Below are 21,355 nucleotides of genomic sequence, written 5' to 3' on the forward strand. Positions count from 1 at the left end.
TTTAAAAATAGTCACTGTGACCTCATGCATTTCACTCAGCACCTGGAGGAAAATTTTGATGGTCAAAGGTCAAAAGTTAAGGTCACTGTGACCTTGTATCATTCAAATTTGACACAAACGTCTACTTAAACTCCAGGATGAAGTGATTAGACTTTGGTGGTCAGAGGTCACTGTGACCCTGCATCCATCTCATTTTGTGAATGTAATATCCCAAGAAGGCCTTAAAGAAATTTGTTCAAATTTGACACAGATGTCCACTTTGAAAAGTGAACGGATTAGAATTAGTGAGTAGTTAAAGGTCAGAGGTCAATTATAGGTAACAAATCCAATGACTAAGACTATTCTTAAACATAATCTAAGTTTTTTTTTATATACAATTTGTGTATTTTTAAAAATACCTCAAATTTAAAACTTGTTTCTTCGCATTATGTAACTTGTGGACTTTGAAAACTAGATGTTTTTGTCTCATTTTGGTAAGAGCGCTCTTGACCCCTCATAAAATGTTTGCTTACCTAAGAGAACAATTTAAAATTCTAGGATTCTTTTATTAATTTTTAAAGCTCTTAATGTTCTTGGTCCTAGTTATTTGTCAGATCTGCTTTTATCTTACGAGCCCAACAAATTCTCAGGTCTTTTGGCAGTGGCCTTTTAAAAATCCCAAAAGTCAGATGCAAATCTCACGGTGAGGCATCTTTTCTTTACTAAGCTCCACATTTCATTTCATTTCATTTCATTCTCCTTTCATTTATTGAGTATTTTCACTTGACTACTGCTGATACTACTACTATTACTACTATTGCTATTATTTTTTTTATTCTTATTATTTGTTTTTATCTATAGGTTTTTGCTTGCCTCTGGTATTTCCTCACTTACGGTAGCATTTCCTCAGTTTCCAGTTTTAATAAGTGCTCTTACTTTGCTTATTCATTTAATATTTTTTATTGGCATTTCAGCCTTTTTCAAGTTAAATGAAGGAAAATAATGCCAGTAAGTAGAGTTCATTAATTATTCACAGTTCACAAATCATTAAAAATTCACAGATTGATATACAGAGTAATGACTGTGTTTTATGTCTCTTGTTGGTCCCTGACCTGTATGGAGTTGCAGTAATAAATCACTCAAGTGCTCCTTATTATGCACTAAAACATTAATACTGACATTTGATACAGCAATTTTTTTAAGATAGGGAGAATGAAATATAGCACCGTATCAGGCGTTAGTGGGGTTATGACACAACAGATTCAAGTTCCAGCACATCTTTGTTTTGACTCTCTGCCAAAACCTTGCATTGCAAGATTCCTCTCTTATGAATGAGTCTACATGACTTTGTAAAAGACAACTATTTCCAGCTGCAGAGAGGTCAGAGGTCAAACCCATAAACAACATAATCGCCCATTTTATTAGACTTCCAAACAGATTTTAAATCAATCTCCTCTTGCCTTTACAGGCTCCACAGTTTATTGCTGTTATTACCTGTGCATGCCAAGACACTGGACAACATGTCAGTCATACTGGAGGACGCAAAAAAACGTGTGAAGTGCGTGTTACTTATTAAACACAGATCCAGATCAAAGTTCCTCTCTGGCTGCTGTCTTTATGGACATGTTTACACTGGCACCAGAGGGACACGTTTTTGTCTGGATACCAACATGGGCTCTGGAGACAGTCTGAGGAAAATTGCTGCACTTATTGGGATCTTTGTGGTTTTGAAGGTAGGAAATTAGAATTAGAAAGTATTCCAAACAATCATACTGAGGAAAAAAAATGTCACTAGAGGAGGGTGAATTGTCCTGATTTCTTTTTGAAAACATGGAAAGAAGGCAATGTGCAACTTTACAAGAAATGATGAAATGAAATGAAAATAAGCAAAAATGAACCAATTTGTTCAGGGTTCAAAGGTTTAAACACCTGATGGTAATTGAGAAAAAAAGTCTCTGAATTTCAATTAAGCCTTTGACAACTGAGTGAATTGGCTTAATTTCTTTTAAAAACATGGAAAGAAGGCAATGAACAACAAACAATGATCCAAAAATGAACAAGAAATTATTAAAAAGTAATAAGAAAATTATTTAACATAGCAAAAAAAAGACAACAAAAATAATATGAGAAAAGTCTATAATAAAAAATGTAGATAATTATAATCCAATTCTTTAACCTAGTCTTTAAATATGTAATTATGAATAAAGATTTCCTTTTATTCTCCCCAGTTTTTTTTGATAATTTTCTCTTTAAAAGCCAATTTTCAGGTCATTTGTTTGTCACCTTTTACTGATTGTTTTGTGAGTTGCAGGAAATTTCATATCCAATTACTGATTGCCTCTTTTTCCTGTTTCTGAAAGAAAGAAAAACCAATTTGCTCAGGGTTTAAAGGTTGAAATGCTTTTGAGAGGCAGCATAAGACAAATGATGGTGATCCAGGTTTCAAAGGGTTAAGATATATCTCTTTTTGTGTCCTAGGTGCAAGCTGTTCCGACACTTTCTGGTTGGTTCCTATTAATTATACTGATCATATGCACAAACACAACGAGCTTGTTCTTGACTTTTTTGCTGTAAATGTATCCTCCAGGTGGTGATGCAGATGCTGGTGAACTGAGGGACGACATACTCGAGATCAACAGAGGTATACTTTTTAAGGCCTGTGTCCTGTCCATACATGCAATCATATGCTTTATTGCTGTTTGCACTAAACATGCATTTCTCACATTTTTAGGGTTGAACCACCTGTTTGAGGGAGATATTGCAAGTGATGTAAGTACACTGTGGGCTTGGTTGGTTTCATGGTATTACGATATCCAGGGTATATAGAAATCCCGAAGGTATGTTTTTCAGCACTGTCGTAAAAAAAAGGTGTTTCTCTTTCTATTAAACTCATTGTATGTAGTGCACAGCATGCATCACCAGAGCTCAGTCTCCGGTTTCTACTGGTGGAACAGGCAGCTGAGCTGAAAGACACAGCGACGCCTAATGGTGGAGGGAGAAGTTATAGAACTGTAAACAGTCAGCGGCCAGCAGGTAGAGAGAGACTGTGGGGAATAACAGCATGTTTTTTTTTTTACAACTTGGTGAATTAAGGCTTTCTTTGGACCAAACCAGAGCTGGTAATGGTTGGAAAAGTGGACTTACTACGTAGATTAAGAATGAGAGTAAATAAAATGGTTTGAGTTTGTTTTGTTTTGTTTCTGATTTATGATGAGTTAAACCTACACCTACCAGAATGCACTGCACCACCCCAGACCAGTGAATGCTCCCACTGGTGGGTGACATAATGCATCCCTGTCCTTTTGAAAAATTAGCAGCTTGCAAGATACAGTCCCATATATACAGTTACAGTTACACTGTAAGCTAAAACATATTTCTGAAAATATTTGAGGTGGGAAACAGACAATAACAGAATTTGGTTTAACAGCACCTGACTGTTTGATCTCATATTTTTTCCTAGCCTTCAATTTCACTGTGCAGGAGGCAGCATGGCACCCACTTCCTGTTCACAAACTTTTGCCACTCCCACTGTTTTTGAAAAGATATTAAGAGGAAAATAGGCAGTGCAGCAACATAATGTGAATTTTTATTCAATCAGTAATGCCTAGTTTTGGGGGGCAGCAAAAACAAAATTGAGGAGGTACTGCATGTAGTTAAGGCAACAGGCAGGCCCCCAGGTAGTGTGCCAGGCTCTGATGTAAATTCTACATAGTGACCAAATCACACTTTCGGGGTCCGTTATGTCTGGCCCACTGTGCCAGAAAGACCTTTTCCCATTCATCTTCATTTGGAAAGAGACATCTGTAAATGAGTGGATAATTTTTTGTGAGCAGCAAAACCCCTGCAAAACTTAAAGCCATCCAGTTTGTCTAAAAGAGCCATGAGATTAAACTTTTAGACTGCCATTCAAGCTAACAAAGTGCTAAATCGCAAGTCAGCTGCTCAGCCAGTTACCCACTCAGGCACACCCGCCCGTGGTCGGCTGCCATAAGTCTCTAAGTCTCTTTTTTGCTTCATGCACCAATGCACAGCTCTCATAGGAATGAAAGAGGCCCGGCCTCTATAGCTGTATCAAGACTTTCTTAATTCATCCATGGCAACACCCCAGCAAAACTCTGCCAGGTTACGTGTTTTACATCAATTCGCCAAACTTTGCTGGGTGTAGGAAGGATAACTAGGCGCTGGTTAGATGGAGAAAGGTTTACCATACTTCATCTACACATACTACCCAGACTGTTTTGATACACTGCTGGCTGAAATAGTATCCCTTTAAATATTCTCAGTTTTTAACATGTCTTGCAGCCCAGCAGGAATGCAATCCTGGACCAAACAAAAAGATGGAAGTTTCCCATCCCCTATATCCTAACTGATTCTTTAGGTAAACTGTGTACAAAGGAATACATTTCCACCAACATATAATGTGATGAGTAGGTAAATGTGCTTGCACTGATTCGGAAATTAATTTCTATTGTAGAACTGAATGCTAAAGGCGTGATCCTGCAGGCTTTTGAGGAATACCGTTTGAGATCCTGCGTGGACTTCAAGCCCTATGAGGGAGAGAGCAGCTATGTCTCCTTCACCAAGCTGTCTGGGTGAGCTTTAGTGTTTACCATCAGTACGTTTACATGATGCGGGAAAAAGTTGAATTATTGTATTAGTCTGACTAAAACTGGACTTTCAAAAAAGATGTAAACATGTTAAACTGACTGAAATTGAGCTAAGATGAATTTCTCAAAGTTGGACGAACACACCTAGATAATGCAGTTGGGGTCGATTTACTTTGTCATGTGTACGCCTCAACTGGACTTGAACTGGTCTAGGCATTCTGTGTGTGCTCCATAGTCCCGACAAAGGGCTTTTACCCGCAGGTTGAACAGCATAAATAAAGAAAACTGTGAAAAACAAAAGAAGGAGAAGAAGGGACAAAAAACCCAAAACAAGACAAAGTTACCAAGTAAGCACAGAGTATGCAAAAAAAGTCCATTCGTTCATCCATTGTGGTGTGATTATCTGGAGCCTGGAGCTGGGTTGTGGGGGCAGCAGGCTGAGCAAAGCACTCCAGACGTCCTGTTCTCCAGCAGTGCTTTCCAGCTCTCCCTGGGGGTCCCCAGGATATTCCCAGGCCAGACGAGGTATGTAATCCTCCAGTGTGTTCTGGGTCTGCCAAGGGGCCTCCTACAGTTTGTCCACCAGTTTCTGTGCGTACGAATAGGTCAGAGTATCCCTGGAGGGCCCCACATTTTCCTGTCAAGTTTGTTTTTTTATACATGCCAAAGTTTGCTTTGAAAGAGGTGTGACCCTTCTTTTGTGCATGCGCAACATTTATAAATGAGGCCCCTGGGCATGCTTACCCCTTGCATCATAAATGTACAAAATGTACAGTGCTGAAAATGTATCTTTGTTGTCATGATTCAACATGCAATCCATTTGGTATAAGACGTAATAGGTCAACTGGAAGAAGGTCCACTAGCAACTAACTGAAAGGGGGCATATCGCCACCTCCCATGGAGGAGTCTGACATACTTCCATCAATAAATGATTCTGATGAATAAAGGGTTCTCCCCCGCTGCTTGTATACTGGGACAAGGACAGCAGTCCAATTAAATGGCTTAACCAAGCTATAAATGTAGCTGACTGACTCAGGAATGATCACAGATGTTGCACAACCTTATGGACTTTGCTATCAAAGCAATTGTCAGACTCATTAAAAACCAAAGATTAGGGAAACATTGATGTGATTAAATGCTGTTTACAGCTTGATTGTGCCATCATTTGAATTTTACATCTCATCAATGCAGATGCTGGTCATATGTCGGAGATGATAAGAAAGGCCAGAATGTGTCCATTGGGGACAGGTGTGACACCAAGTCGATTGTGCAGCATGAGCTCCTCCATGCTCTGGGCTTTTACCACGAACAGTCGAGATCAGACAGAGACAACTATGTCAAAATCTGGTGGGACCAGATTGTAGAAGGTGGGTCACATGGTTTGTTTTCATTTTGGGCAGTAATGCCCCTTCCACTTGGGAACATTGTAATCACCAGCTAGACTCTGTAACATTTTTGGAGTATTTCAAATAATAGCAACATTTCACAATTCAGATTGAACTTGTAGGTGCTTTATTGTACCAAACCCGACTTGCTTGAGTTTCTTGAAGGCATTCCAGCTCTCATCCAAGCAACTCCTTTAGTTTTTAATCTTAGGGGTGGACCCTTAGACAGTTGTTAGGGTCACATGTAAACTCTTCACTCAGAGCTCTGTGACTTCATCCTTGATTAGACTGCACTTGAGTTGAGACCTTGAGTTGGTTACTTTTCTGACTTGATGTGGTCATAAGCTTCAGGTTGTAATTTGGAAACAACATGGACAACACCTAGACGTAGTATTTTATGTCTCAAAGAATTTAAACAACATATATAACAGAGTTGATACAGGCTTGTGTCACTTTTCTATCCACTATCCAGCACAATGTTGCTTTCTCTTCACAGGCATGGAGCACAATTTCAATAAGTATAACGATGACTTCATCACTGATCTGAACACACCGTATGATTATGAGTCCATCATGCACTACCGGCCATTCTCTTTCAACAAGAACGAAAGCATCCCCACAATCACCACCACCATACCCTACTTTAATGAGGTCATTGGCCAGCGGCTGGATTTCAGTGCTGTAGACATTACCAGGCTCAACCGCATGTACGACTGTGGTGAGTGTCCCCTTTCACACCAACCCAAAGGTTAGAGAAAAGTAAGTGGTTTACATCCTACATCCTGACAGGGAAAGAGGTTAGGAAGAAGATCCATTAGATCAGGGGCCGTATTCACAAACATTCAAAGATTTCTCTTTGAGAGCTCCAAACTTAGCCTAAAAAACTCTCCAAGCTTTGGAGAGATTTGGGGAATTTCTCAGAGCAACTCTGGGCGAGGAACAGAAACTTTCATCTTAGTGAGGAGGTGTGGTTGACCCCATTGCGAGGTAAGATGGTGTTTTATCAGATGTGACCGGTTGTCAGAGACAGATTCTTTACTGAGTTTGCAAGGTGAGGACACAGTTTTTGTAATCACAATGCTAGACTGTTGCATTTTTCAAACTGCCATTTATCTATGTGTTGTGTTCACTTCATTTCGGGCATTATATTGTTATTGCATTCAATGAGAGATGTGAGCACATTAGGGCCTGTTTTCATATTCCACACACTCGTATCACTCAGTTCACAAAAATATTTGAGTAATAATATATAAAAATAATAAAAAAATATACATTGCATGTTTTTCTACTTTTGTTGAATTAAGATTTTAACCAACATCAGCCCTACTCATATATATCAAACATTCATTAATGTTCAGAATTTTAACCCTTTAAATGCCAGTTTTTTGTCATGATGACACTATGTTTTTAGATGTAAAAAAAAAACCCCATAAAAAAGGAATAATTTTCAATGTAATGTTTTTTTGATGATCACAGCCAGGGTTATGTCAATGCTTAGCAGCAGCACTGATTGTGACAGTGCACGTAGTGGAAATATATACTTTCTCCGTATTCCAAAAATGGTAAAAATTACAAATTCCAAAGCAAAAGCCCAGAATGACACCCAGAAATAATATGATGCATGTTTTCATGCTTTGATTGTTTTGGGTTAGAAAACTGCAGTTTGAATGGATTTCAAAGGTGTAATTTTTGGATGTAAAAATTTTGTTTCCACAGTGTATTTTAGACTTATTGTAGGAGCTGAGCTGAACATTCACAGATTAAACAGTAATACACAGTCTTGTCCTAGTCTTTCTGCAGTTTTCTCCTCTGATTAAGAAACTATTGAGCCTTTAAAGAAGTCCTCCTCTCTCCTCACAGTTTTTCACAGTATGCGCTCTCATTGGGGATTTGATGCTTTCTGAATAACTTTTATTTTTTACCAACTTTAAAAGTTGGTAACTTTAAGGGAATTTTTAAGTGAATTTTCTCAGAATTCCATCTAGCATGTAGATCCTCCATAATTCCCTAAGTTAGATTTTAGCATGTACTCCTATCTGTAGTGCTTTGTACTGTAGTTTCACTGTTGATTACTGTCCTGTTTCAGCAAACACACACACCCTGTTGGACCAGTGCTCCTTTGAGCTGATCAACATCTGTGGAATGATCCAGAATGAGAAAGACAATGCAGACTGGGTCCATACACTGAGCAGTCCGGCTGATACAGACCACACCCTGGCAGGGCGCTGCAGAGGTACTGAGCTAACTTTATAGATACTATGCAAAAGTGTATCAAACACAAATTTGTAAAGAACATATCTTTCAATTACATACAGAAGGAAACGATCACACACTCCAGTGCCACTGATCCTTAAGGGGTTTTTTTTGCCATAAGGACAAGAATAATGTCTCTGTAACAGGGCTTAATTTGCTAGTTTCTCATGTGACCAATATTTCAGTTCTGATAACTGGAGAAGTGGGTCTTTATATTTAGTAAGAATTGAATATTATTCCTCTAAAGTGTGCAATATTTATTCACTAGCCAGAAGTAACCTACACTAAAATCCATCATAAACAAAACCATGGTCAAGTTAAATGCATCATGGAGTTCACCTATAGTGAAAAAATGCATGCTCAGCACATTTTGTCGTGTCGTCTCCCGAAAAAGAACCCCTGTAACGGGGAAAAAAAGGAAGAAACCTCAGGAAGAGCAGTAGAGGATGATGAGGGATCCCTCTTCCAGGACGGACAGACGAGCAATAGATGTTGTAAATAACAAATGAAATACAATCATGGCAAAAAAGGAAAGAGAAAGAGAGAGGGGGAGAGAGGCACAGACATAATAGAAACAGATGCATGTCATATTACAATAATGGTAGGTGTGAAATTAGTAATTGCACTCTGATGATGATGTTGAGGGTGATGATAAGAGTCTCATGCATATGCTGATCGGGAGTTGTCCAAAGGCAAGATCACAACATCGGCGCAACCAGGACCAGACCACAATCAGGGCGAGCGGGGGGCACATTATCAGTGCAGCCACAGCACGAGCACAACCAAAGGCAGGGTCACAGCATCAGCACAGCTATCACCACATTCAGGCACAGTCAAGGTTACGGCCAGGATCCAGGGAAACTAGGAAACAAGGGAGCAGGAACGCTCCCGAGAGGCAACAGGATTAGCATAGTGCAGTTCAACAGACCCAGGCTCTGTAATCGTGAGCCCCAGGCAGTGAGAGTACCACATGGCTATCACAGATGTTAGGCTAAGCTAAACTACTGAGGCTAAGCTAAGCTTGCAAACGGCAATGCAGTTAATAGACATGCATGATTTTTGATGGCGGCATTGAGAGAAGGAAATGAGCTCAGTGTATCAGAGGAAGTCCCCCGGCAGGTTAAACCTATGTCAGCCTAACTATGGGCTGGTCCAGGCAACCTGAGCCAGCCCTAATTATAAACTTTATCAAAGAGGAAGGTCTTAAGTCTACCCTTAAAAGTTGAAACAGTATCTGCCTCCCTGACCGAAAATGGAAGATGGTTCCATAGGAGAGGAGCGTGGTAGCTGAAGGCTCTGGTTCCTAACCTACTTTTGGAAATTTTGGGAACCACAAGTAATCCTGCATTTTCAGAGCGCAGTGATCTTGAGGGTTGGTAAGGAACTATGAGCTGTGACAGATAGGATGGAGCCTGACCATTTAGAGCTTTGTAAGTAAGGAGGAGGATTTTAAATTCAGTCCTGGATTTCACAGCGAGCCAGTGCAAAGAAGCTAAAACACTGTGCTGTGTGTGAGTAACGTGCTTCAACTATACAGACATACAAAGACAAAGTGCAGTATTTGCACGTTTTGCAAAATTCACTTTTTTGCACAAATCGAAAGTGCAGTGCATCTGCTCTTCAATCTGTGAGTGCTTCATTGTTCTACCACTTCATTTACTTTCTGCCTTGGTTTCAACATGAAGTATGTAAAATATTGCAGTTTGATTTTGTTTTTCGGACCAATTCTGAAAACGAGGCTGCTAGTCACTGCTTCTTTGTAGGTAACATCCTGAACAAGGTGACTGCTGAAATGTGAAATCTTTGTCAGAAGACAAACATTCTTAAGGATCGGTCTTTCCCCTATCTGAAAAAAAGAACTTGCATTGGACTGTGTTGCACACCAAAATGGTTTTAACCAGAGTTAACCATATCTAATAATCACTTTGCAAAATGACCTGCAGTAAGCTCCATGAAAGCCCAATATCTTAGATTGTAGATATCCACCAATTATCATTTTGCTACATAACCAATGCACTGGTCTTGTGTCAGCTACATGCACAAACCTAAATTTAGTAAAATCAGTATGAATGTAGTTGAACAAACTTGCTCTCGACATCATGGCAATAGTCCAGACAATTTAAGTCTCCATGTTGTCTGAAAACTAAAAAAAATGATCTTTGAGGGAAAAAGACATTTGACCAATTACAGACGAGTATTACAGGTCTTTTTTTGTGGATGGACTTTGTTCACCACAGATTTTATTTGTTTTAGAATAGAATAGATATGTTTTTTTCCCTCTTAGTTACAGATAGATTAATTAGATATTCCTCCCACAGTTTTTACTGACTGCAACTTATCACTGAATGGCCATATACTTATACTGCAGTAAAACAGTGGCAAAGTGCAGTTTTAGCCATAAAGCTGCCAAGGTCAGCCTCAGGGCCAAACTACAATCTGCTTAAAATTTACTCCTCTCTCATAAAATCAATTATGCACGTGGTAGTTAAATTTGATTTGATGCTTAGATTTGACCTTTTTGCAGATAGTGCACTTTGGCTTTGCAGCACAGTATAATAAGTTCAGTTAACACAACATGGCAGCTTCTCTCTTTAGATTCTGGCTACTTCATGAAGTTTGACACATCTACGGGTGCAGCTGGAAGCAGCGCCTCGCTGGAGTCACGTATCCTTTACCCCAAGAGAGACGAGCAGTGCCTGCAATTCTTCTACAAGATGACCGGAGCAGCCGGGGACAAACTGGTGATATGGATCAAGACTGATGATGGGACAGGGACTGTGAACAGTGTCAGGAAGATCCACACTATTACAGGTGTTTTATTTTATTCTTCATATGCAAACACAGGATACACCTTTTTTCAAAGTGCATTCTAAAATGTTGTCCGTTGAAGTATTGTAAATTGTAGGATATGAACATTTTCTCACTCCGAGCTCGTCACATGGCGGAATGGTTTGAGGTATCCTTCTGCGCTAGCTGTTTGCTCTCCAGGATGCTGTTATCATAATGTCAACAAATGCACATGGTGGGATAATGCAGCATGGTCCTTATGTTTACACAACAGGGTGGACTGGTAAGGATTAGGCAAAAAAGTCACAGATGGTAAGGTTTAGGCAAAATAGGCACATAGTAAGGTGTAGAAAAAACCCCAACACACATCCACACGACAAGCGAACTCCAAACTCCCACACAAAAGTTGTTGTTTGAGGGACCAATGCCCCTCCCCACCTGCCCACCCTTTAAGTGCACTTATGCTCCTCATATTATGTGGTTACAGGCAGCATTGTGTAAAATGTAAATAAAAACAGAATACAGTGATTTGCAAATCCTTTTCAATCTATATTCAATTGAAAACATTACTAAGACAAGATCTTAAATGTTCCAAGTGATAAACCTTATTGTTTTTTTTTTTTTGCAAATATTCACTCATTTTGAATTTGATGCTTGCAACATGTTGCAACATTAAAGCTTACATGGCTGTGTTACATCACCTTTCCCTTTTTACAGCACTCAATAAGCGTTTGGGAACTGAGTAAACTATTTGCTGAAGCTTTGTAGGGGAAATTTTTCCCTTTCTTGCTTGATGCACGACTTCAGCTGCCTAACAGTCCGGTGTCTCCGTTGTTGTATTTTACGCTTCATAATGTGCCACCCATTTTCAATGGGAGACAGGTCTAGACTGCAGGTAGGCCAGTCTAGTATGCGTACTCTTTCACTATGAAGCCATGCTCTTGTAACACGTGCAGAATGTGGCTTGGCATTGTCTTGCTGAAATAAGCAGGGACGTCCCTGAAAAAGACGTTGCTTAGATGGCAGCATATGTTGCTCCAAAACCTGTATGTACCTTTCAGCATTAATGGTGCCTTCACAGATGTGCAAGTTACCCATGCCATGGGCACTAACACACCCCCATACCATCACAGATGCTGGCTTTGAACTTGAGCGCTGATAACAGTCTGGATGGTCCTTTTCCAATTTGGCCTGGAGGACATGATGTTCATGATTTCCCAAGACAATTTGAAATGTGGACTCGTTACACCACAGCAAACTTTTCCACTTTGCATCAGTCCATCTCAGATGAGCTCGGGCCCAGAGAAACCGCAATGTGTCTAGGTGTTGTTGATATATGGCTTTCGCTTTGCATGGTAGAGTTTTAACTTGCACTTGCAGATGTTGCAAAGAACTGTGTTAACTGACAATGTTTTTCCAAAGTTTTCCTGAGCCTGTGTGGTAATATCCTTTACAGAATGATGTCGGTTTTTACTGCATCGCTGCCTGAGGGATCGAAGGTCACAAGCATTCAATGTTGGTTTTCGGCCTTGCCACTTACGTGCAGATTCTCTGAATCTTTTGATGATATTATGGACTGTAGACGATGGAATCCCTAAATTCCTTGCAATTGTAGGTTGAGAAACATTGTTCTTCAACTGTTGAACTATTTGCTTACAAAGTTGTTCACAAAGTGATGAACCTCACCCCATCCTTGCTTGTGAAAGACTGAGCCTTTCGGGGATGCTCCTTTTATGACCAATCATGACACTCACCTGCTTCCAATTAACCTGTTCACCCATGGAATGTTCCAAGCAGGTGTTTTCTGATCATTCCTCAACTTTCCCAGTCTTTTGTTGCCCCTGTCCCAGCTTTTTTTTGGAACAAGTTGCAGGCATCAAATTCAAAATGAGTGAATATTTGCAAAAAAACCCCAATAAAGGTTATCAGTTTGAACATTAAATATCCTGTCTTTGTAGTGTATTTAATTGGATATAGATTGAAAAGGATTCACAAATCATTGTATTCTGTTTTTATTTACATTTTACACAATGTCCCAACTTCATTGGAATTGGGGTTTGTAGTATTGAGTAGGCTATAGTATATTACTCTTTAAAAAAAAAGCCCAATCAATTTAAAAGAGGTCACCTGCATTTTGTCTTTCAGGTAGTGGAGATGATGCGTGGAAAATAGCCCATGTGACTCTCAAGGTGACAGAAAAGTTCCGCTATTTCTTCCAAGGCATCAGAGGATCATCCAACTCCTCGGGTGCCATCTTAATCGATGACATCACTCTTACTGAGACTGTTTGCCCCAGTACCGTGTGGCAAATCCACAACTTCACTGGCGTTCTTGCCACTACAACCCCCGGCACTCAGCTGAGAAGCAAGTGCTTCTACAACTCGGAGGGCTACTCATTTGGCATCAGTGTTTACCCAAATGGAAGACTCACTGACTACCCAGACTATGTTGGTATGACCTTTCACCTCTGCAGCGGGGAAAATGATGCAGTGATGCAGTGGCCAGCCCAAAACAGGCAGGCCACCATTGTTGCCATGGACCAGGACCCTGACGTAAAACTGAGGATGTCTAATACAAGAAGCTTCACCACAGGTAGGTCCAGTTCACTGGCATGTAGGAATAAGATTTTATGCTTAGATGAAAGGGTTGGTTTAAATAAATAATTGCTGGAACATAAATATGCTGAGATTTATGATTGGTTTGGTTTTGGTTCAAACTACATTTTTTTCATATTTCTGTACTGCAAGCCAGCCAGAACCACGGACACAGAGAGTTCACAGCTGAGTAAGAGACAGACCTACCCCTCTCTCTCTTAAACTCCGACCGAAATACTTTTAAACAGTAAAACTAGGTGGTGCTGATGAAATATAAATCAAGATGTTACTGCACTGCCTCTGTCTCGCCTAACACATTTTCAGTCTTATTTTATTGGCCTGTTTTGACTGTAAGTTAGAGAGTTTGTGAAAAGGAAGTGGGCACCATTGCTTCCTGCAAATCGAAAACGGAGGCTAGAAATTTCAAACAGTGAAATCATTGTGGTTGTAATTAATTCTGAAAAAATTACCGTTCTAAAGCCCTCATTTTTGGTTTGCTCTAACCAGGTCTATTCATTTGAGCAATCTATCTGTTCATCATTGGCAACTCTGAAATCCTGTGTCAAACGTATGTGAAAATTCAGAAATGCATAATTTTTCTTGACAATTTTCCCTTCAGACACTAATCCCATCTGGAACAGACCAACAGCTACGTCAGGAGCAGTGTATGATGCCAGCGGTGAGATTTACCGCAGTCAAGACTTTGGCTGGAGCACATTCATGTCCCACAAGCACCTGCACAGGAGGAGCTTCCTCAAGAACGATGACCTCATCATTACTGCTGATTTCAATGGTGAGAATCAGAAATATCAACTCTATCAATCAATCTATGGGTTGTTTGCACATAAAGTCACATCAACAAGAAGAACTGCAGATGGAGGGCAAGAGGTGATTTCTGCATGGATAAGCTATAAAAATACCAGAGTTTTGTGTTGTTTACGGCTGTGGCAACTGGTCAAATCAGGAAAAAAACAAGTGCTACTTTCAAGACTCTTGTATGCCTTTATTTGGCTCTCTGTGGGGAAAGAAGTCTGCAGGACTAAGTAATTTGTGATACTGATCGCCTCCACACCAGGCAAATTGGTCAACCCCTGGAAAAAATCTATTTTCCATACAGTTTAGGGATCATATCCAATGTGTTTAGAAATTTTGTGATTATATCTGCAGCATGCAGGTTCATCTAAAGCTTTAGCGTATTAACTAACCTACATTCACAACTGTTGTTCTACACTTTCTGCCCATCAAATGACTTTCATGTGTCATCAGAACCACGTGACTGTAAACAAGCTATACTCGGTTATTCCTACACTAGACAAATAGTGTGCCTCACAAAAGCTAATTTCTACATTTTCTAAAAGCATTTTCACCTGTTAGCTCAAAGCATTAATTTCAGATCCCCTTTCTCCTGCTATATCCACCTTCTCTCTTACATATTCAAATCTCGCCACCTCAAGTGAGCTAACATTTTATTTAACACTTTAAATAATTTGTTTTTGCATTAGATCTGACCCACCTGATCAAGACTGAAGTACCTGTCAAACCGGCCACAACAAGTGATGACATCACAGATGAGAAGCCAATCAACGAAGTGGAGATGAAGCCCGCAGCTCCAAAGCGCAGAGAAGCTCGTGCAGCTGCCAACCCCTGTCTTCCAAACCCTTGTTTTAATCGAGGCGTGTGTTTGGAGAGCGAAGGCAAAGCCACATGCAGGTGTGTGTTTGTGTTGCAGTGGTGGATAAGAAATTTATACATGTTTCAATTGTGGGAATTTAGGATTTTTTAGAGACATTTTGGCTAATTCTTACCTTTAAAAATATATTCTTATAATTTAAATTCACTCACAATCAAGCACAGATAAATTCTAGAGTAAGCAATTCCAGAGGAAAAATGTTGCTGCTCACACTAGTATTTTCTTTGTCTCTGACAATGAATTTAGCTTCCTATTTGGAGATGACGAAGTTCTGATCAGTTTCTCTCTGAAGGTGAAATAAGCAGCAAAATAAATAAATAAATCAGCTGGAGTTGTTTTGCTGTGCTCATAGGCTTCTCAGTGGTTTATCAACTCAAAGAACAGATGAAATACAGTGTGTGAAATACAGTCATGAAATACAGTTTACTGTTACCTCTAACCCAACCCCAACCCTACTGTATAAGGCACAAGGTATTTTTAAATATAGTGTAAAACCAAAAGTCGGGTATAAAATGATTGGATAAAATCATGATTAAATAAGAAAATCTATTAGTTAAAATAATGATGATTAATGACTGGTCCAGAAAATTATGATAAGCAATTCAACCCATTGGAGTTAAACCATAGGAGATAAAGTTGTTTCAGATTGGTGAATATGCATGAAGGTGGCTAGACACTGTGTTTTCTCTCTTTTTTATATTTTGTTTTAATTACATATTCATTATTTTCTCATTTAATTGTATCATTATTACATCTGACTTTGTGTTTTGTGGCACTTAACTGATTTTGGCTTGTTGAGTCCAAAACCAATCAAAAATTATCGCAGCTAACTCTGTGCTGTCTGCCTAACAATGATGGTTGACTGAACCAAGAAATATACACTGATATATAGTGTAACGGGAGGAAAAGAGTTTAAACAATAGAAAAGCTGTGTGCCTTTGCTTCCTGCTCGACCAAGAGGCCATCATAAAAAGATCATCTCCCTAACCCAAACCCTAACCCTAATCCCAAAAATGGGCTGGGACAAGAGGAAAGCAATTTCTCTGGACATGAATTGAAGAAGTATGAGAAATTGGTCAACCTTTAAAATTTATTACATATTAAGCTCAGTTATGTCTAAGAGAAATATAGCTAGACAAAGAAGAGATTTTTATTTTTCTTTCCTCTTAGCTTACAGAAAGCTAGCACCCAGGAGTGTTTTCATTCTTTTTATTTATCCCTTTAATTTTAATATTCAGCTGTGCACAACACAGCTGTTGTGCCGGAGTTCGCTATAAGGCTTATTTACATCTGTGGTCCCTGGGCAGGAAGATAGAAAAATATACAAAACAAACAATAAAAAACATCATGCAGACAACCAAAAACAATAATTTCAATGTACATTACATTCTCTTTAAAAATGAGGAAATGTTTAATTACCACAACATTTTAACACGGAGTTCAGTGTTAAAGCTCTAATGTTAATGTTAATGTAGTCCAATGTTAGAAGGCTCCTTTCAACCAGCTGTGTGTCATAATATGGGTAGTATGTGTAAATGAACTATGTTAAAGTCGCACGCCGGTCTACTTGCTCATTCGCATCATCCTGCAGAATTTTGCTGGCCCTTAGGCTGTTTGCTTGTACTGATTGTACTTCCTCATTTTTGTATACTGCCGCCACTACAGACGCAAAAAGAGCCATCAAAAAAGCTCTGGTTCTTGAACTGATTCTTGGAGCCTTGCTGCTACCCAGTGAACCATTTCGCGTTCCCACCAATTTTGTGGGCTGTGTCGTCAATGTAGGGCATTGCGCAATGTTCAACAGAAGTAAAATATAGCAGCAAAATCACAGATTGAATTGAAAAGCTTGGAGCTTTTGCTCTGGGATTACAGATATAAGTTTTAACTCCTAAAACAAGATAAAACCAAGTTATAATAAGACTACTCTCCTTTTCTTTCCGCCCTCTCGATCCTCTTCATCCAGCCTGACCACTGATGTGGTCACATTTCACACTTGAGGTCAAGGGAAGCCTGCTATCTTTTGGATCCAGCTGAGAACCAATTTTTTTGATTCTGAGCCAACTTAGTTTTGGTCGAAATGCTCTAAACAGTTAAAATGTAGGGGCAGGAACCAGAACTTAACCCGTTCCATGTCGGTGAATAAGGAGTAAAAGAGTGTAGAAGAGAGAGTGTCAACCAAAACCAGTACTATCTCTTCTAATGTACACACCACATTCCTAAGTTACTCTTGCTAACCAGATGACAGGACTCAAATTTACACAGATTCAGATGGTCAAATAGAACCAGAAGTTGAGCATGTTAAATTTTGTGTGGACACTTTAGTTGAAAGCATTTACAAAAGGCTTAGAAGATCTTTTTTTATAAAGAAAATCTGTCTGCTGATTTTCAGGTGTGCATCAAGCCAGACCACCTACTTCACTGGGAAGAGGTGCGAGGACGTGAACATACACAGAGGCATTCTGGGAGCTCTGATTGGTGGCGCAGCAGGGACCGTGGTTCTGACACTTGCCATTTTCACCATCATCAGGAAGGCTCAGTGAAAAAAACATTTTTGGGGAGTCCTCTGCATACATTCAGCAGTGAATTCACAGCAATATATTGAAGAAAAACGTATTACAATAAATTCATAGGCTAATTTTTTCAGCAGTTTGTTTATTTGTATGATAAAAACAATCATATGTTGTATGCTTTATTCATTCTACCTGCTGAAACTCCTAAACATATTGTAATGAACAATAAAAAAAAATCAGCAAACCGAGCCAAACTTGTTAAAACTAGAATTGCCACCAAGCGGTTGTATGCCTCCATGCACCAGTCAAGAACTTCATCATTATATTTTATTAGACATTGGTGTGAAATTTGGCTGTCTTGATTTATGGCTAAAAACATGTTTTATGAGGTCCCTGTGACCTTGACCTTTGACCTTCAACCACCAGATTCTAATCAGTTCATTCTAGGGGTGTAATGATACATTTTAACAACAATACGATGCAACCATGTTGGTAATACATGGTTGACAATACGATACAAGAATGATATGGGCTCATTTACAGCAATACTATGTCATTTAATTTAATAAATTGTTATCGACTTAGTGACTTTTTTTGCTAAAAATAGAGGAGATAAACAAACATAATAAGTAACAATTAAATGGCAAATTGCCACCGTATTTGACCTCATATCTGCATATTTTGCAAACAGAAAGCATTATATCAAGAACACCTCCTCTTTTACAAAAGCCAAAAACGTTTGTGACTAATTGCATGATTCACACAAGTGCTCCTAAATACACTTTACAATTTGCACACATCTATTCTTGGTTGCATCGTTGAACCCTGCCAGTATGTCAGAGAATGGGAGAATAAACCAGAGTAACGTTTACAATTATTTACCATTATAAGTGCAAAAATCCATTCACACAACAACTTTGACATGCCAAATACAAGGCGCAAATTCTTATATTCACTTTATGCTTTGAAAAATATTTCAGATCAATATAAGTCACACTAGAAGGACTTGCCGTTTACTTATCAGTGTAGTATGAATGCAGGAATATAAATCAGTGCATTGATAAAATGTATTGTTATACCCACAGTTCATTCTTTAGTCCAAATGGACTTATGTGCCAAATTTGAGGAAATTCCCTCAAGGCCATCTTCAGATATTACAATAGATGCAAGGTCACTCTCACTGTGACCTTTGACCTATGACGTCTAAAATCTGCCCAATCCAATTGAGTCCAAGTGATTGTTAGTGCCAAATTTGAAGAAATTCCATCATGGCATTCTTGAGAGATCATGTTCATGAGAATGGGTGGACAAATGTACGAATGGACCCACAATCCGAAAACATAATGCCTCTGGCCTTGGCTATTGCTGGTGCAGAGGCGTAAAAAATCAGTGTAAAATATCCAGCCAGTTTACGGGTATACAGAAAGCACAAATAAGTGGTTTGAATCAGAACAGATCTAAAGCCTCTCTTTGAAGCTATACAGCTGCAGTTCATATCCCTGGAGCAGGATTTTATTTAATAAGAATCTTTGTCAAATCAGCAGAGGATGACCACCAATGCCAGAGCTACTTCTACTAATAACGACTAAATTCCACCGGGTCTGTCAATGCCGCGTTATGACCACAGCATGGCCTTCGGAGCCGATCGTGGATATTCTACTCTACACAATGCATCCAGATTCCACCAGACGCGCCTCAGCGTTTCAGCAGTGTTCCAGACACGGCTTCCTGCTTTGAAATGCTTTCAGACACTCCTGGTGGGATATAGCAAAATAGCCCACAGACACAGCCGGTGGAATCAAGGTGTAAGATAATTCTGTCAAACCAGTAAATATTATCACAACATCAGTGTTCTATATAATGAGTTTTAGATGACAGCATAGTTCTAGGACATTCATGTATCATATTCTATCTGTATTCGTAACTATATCTTACACAAAGTGGACTCTAACCGTTGAAGGTTACAGGCGGAGCTGCATACACTTGAGCTGTTGTTTCTGTCTCCACAATCTGAAATGAGAGATGATCAAGTATTTAGAACAGTTATAAACTACATGAACAAACTCACAAAATACATCTCATGCTCACATGTGGGTCAGAACTGATTAGTTGCTATTTAAGGGCTTTTTCACACCTGGCTTGTTAACAAAAGACTGACCTTGGCCTTCATTTGTCTTTTGTGTATGAAGTTACAGTCAAGTTCTTTGTGCTCTCACTTTTTCCTTTGGATTTTGGCTAAGGAGGGAATGAAATAGAGTTATCATGCATGTTTCCATCATTTTATGTTGTTATTCTGAATTGAAACTTACTGGTAAACTTACCATTATGAGCTTTAATACCTCCTCTCGAACCTATTCGTAGTAACAGAAGTATCTTTATAAATTTGGCAGATAGTTCATATAAAACAACATAATTATTGGCCACAGTTTGGGCCACAGGTGTTAAGCCTTTGCCTCCCATGCATGGACTGTGTAAAAGAAGTTCACATAGCTTGCATGTTGCAAAGTACCAAATCCTAGATTGGTGGAGGAATGACCCACCTTACCACGAGTGGCTCGCACTTGTTGCTGTCATTGGTTGGAGTGGTTAGGTTTAGACAAGGGGAGTGGGATTGGTTAGGGTATTTGGTTAGGGATGTGCTATGAAGACGGCAGTGCATGTAGATGCAGCATCCAGTAGCTCCTCAGATCCTTTCCACTGTTTTGCTATATTTTTCTATTTTTTTCAACTCCATGGCCCCTTCTGCTGAAGCATGACTTCTCTACGATAGAGAAGCACTTACGAACATTGGAAGAAGTTGTATGGGGTTTGGACTGAATGCAACAGACTGAGAGAGGATCCCTACTAATGGCATGTGCTGAGCGGCCAGTCAGACCAGAGGAGAGAAATGAAACCAAAAGTGCCGGACGAAGGAGAGCTGGCATCATGGTTGAACTCTAACATTCCAGATCAAGCTATTGCACTGGATGGGTGGACATTGTTGGCAGCCAAAAGGATTTGAGACTCTGAAAAAATGCACTGCAGGGAATTGAATGATGGCAATTGAATCGGCAGCGGCATGCCCAAAAACCCAGATGGAATTTTTCTAGGAGCTTCTGTTTTTATCAATTCATCCTTTAACTCCAAAGATGTAGCAGTATCAAGGACAAATCTAATTCAATCTACCTTCTAATGTAAGGTCAGGCTAAGCCAGTCAGAGGCAGAGAAAAGCAGACTATTCCTTCACAGTGCTGGGATTCACAAATTTGCTTGTGGGTTGGAAAAGTGAAGCTGATGTGTAAGTGCCTTTAACCATCAATATTTCTAAAGGTCAAAAAGAAGTCACATTGCAAAGAAGTCTATAAAAAAATACCATACCTCTAAATTTATAACCTCAGTAATCATTTTCCTGATGAGTCACTAGTTTCAAGTCTCTTTAATACAGCATGCCGTTTGCTTTGTAATTTATGGTCGTATTTAGAGTTAATTAGACCCTGAATCATGGTATGCTTTAGGAAGTGGCTACCTTTGATTTGGTACCACAAGCACCTGTAAGTCAGGATAGAGGCAT

The 21,355-nt window shown here is 39.4% G+C and overlaps 1 protein-coding gene and 1 long non-coding RNA gene across 2 annotated transcripts; one reads left to right on the forward strand and one right to left on the reverse strand.

Annotated features, from left to right (window-relative positions):
• Positions 1–1,649: 1,649 nt before the first annotated feature.
• mep1a.2 (meprin A, alpha (PABA peptide hydrolase), tandem duplicate 2) lies at positions 1,650–17,838 on the forward strand. Its single transcript, XM_042503420.1, has 14 exons — positions 1,650–1,712; positions 2,458–2,482; positions 2,567–2,620; positions 2,711–2,748; positions 4,282–4,357; positions 4,454–4,571; positions 5,778–5,953; positions 6,468–6,689; positions 8,058–8,204; positions 10,820–11,035; positions 13,157–13,603; positions 14,225–14,398; positions 15,108–15,315; positions 17,685–17,838. The coding sequence occupies exons 1-14, from the start codon at positions 1,650–1,652 to the stop codon at positions 17,833–17,835; spliced, it is 2,115 nt and encodes a 704-aa protein (XP_042359354.1). The 3' UTR covers positions 17,836–17,838.
• Positions 17,839–19,726: 1,888 nt separating this feature from the next.
• LOC121955455 lies at positions 19,727–20,382 on the reverse strand. The gene is made up of 3 exons (XR_006106632.1): positions 20,127–20,382; positions 19,964–20,040; positions 19,727–19,815 (listed from the first exon to the last, which is right to left on the reverse strand). It is a non-coding gene; the product is annotated as an uncharacterized LOC121955455 (long non-coding RNA).
• Between the last annotated feature and the right edge of the window lie 973 nt (positions 20,383–21,355).

This window comes from Plectropomus leopardus, chromosome 16, assembly GCF_008729295.1.
Source record: "Plectropomus leopardus isolate mb chromosome 16, YSFRI_Pleo_2.0, whole genome shotgun sequence".
Lineage (NCBI taxonomy): Eukaryota > Metazoa > Chordata > Actinopteri > Perciformes > Serranidae > Plectropomus > Plectropomus leopardus.

Coding starts and splice junctions, on each gene's coding strand:
- mep1a.2 (XM_042503420.1), top strand. CDS start 1,650: ATGGGCTCTGGAGACAGTCTGAGGAAAATTGCTGCACTTATTGGGATC. Junction 2,483..2,566: donor AGCTGTTCCGACACTTTCTG/GTTGGTTCCTAT, acceptor TGTATCCTCCAG/GTGGTGATGCAGATGCTGGT. Junction 13,604..14,224: donor TACAAGAAGCTTCACCACAG/GTAGGTCCAGTT, acceptor TTTTCCCTTCAG/ACACTAATCCCATCTGGAAC.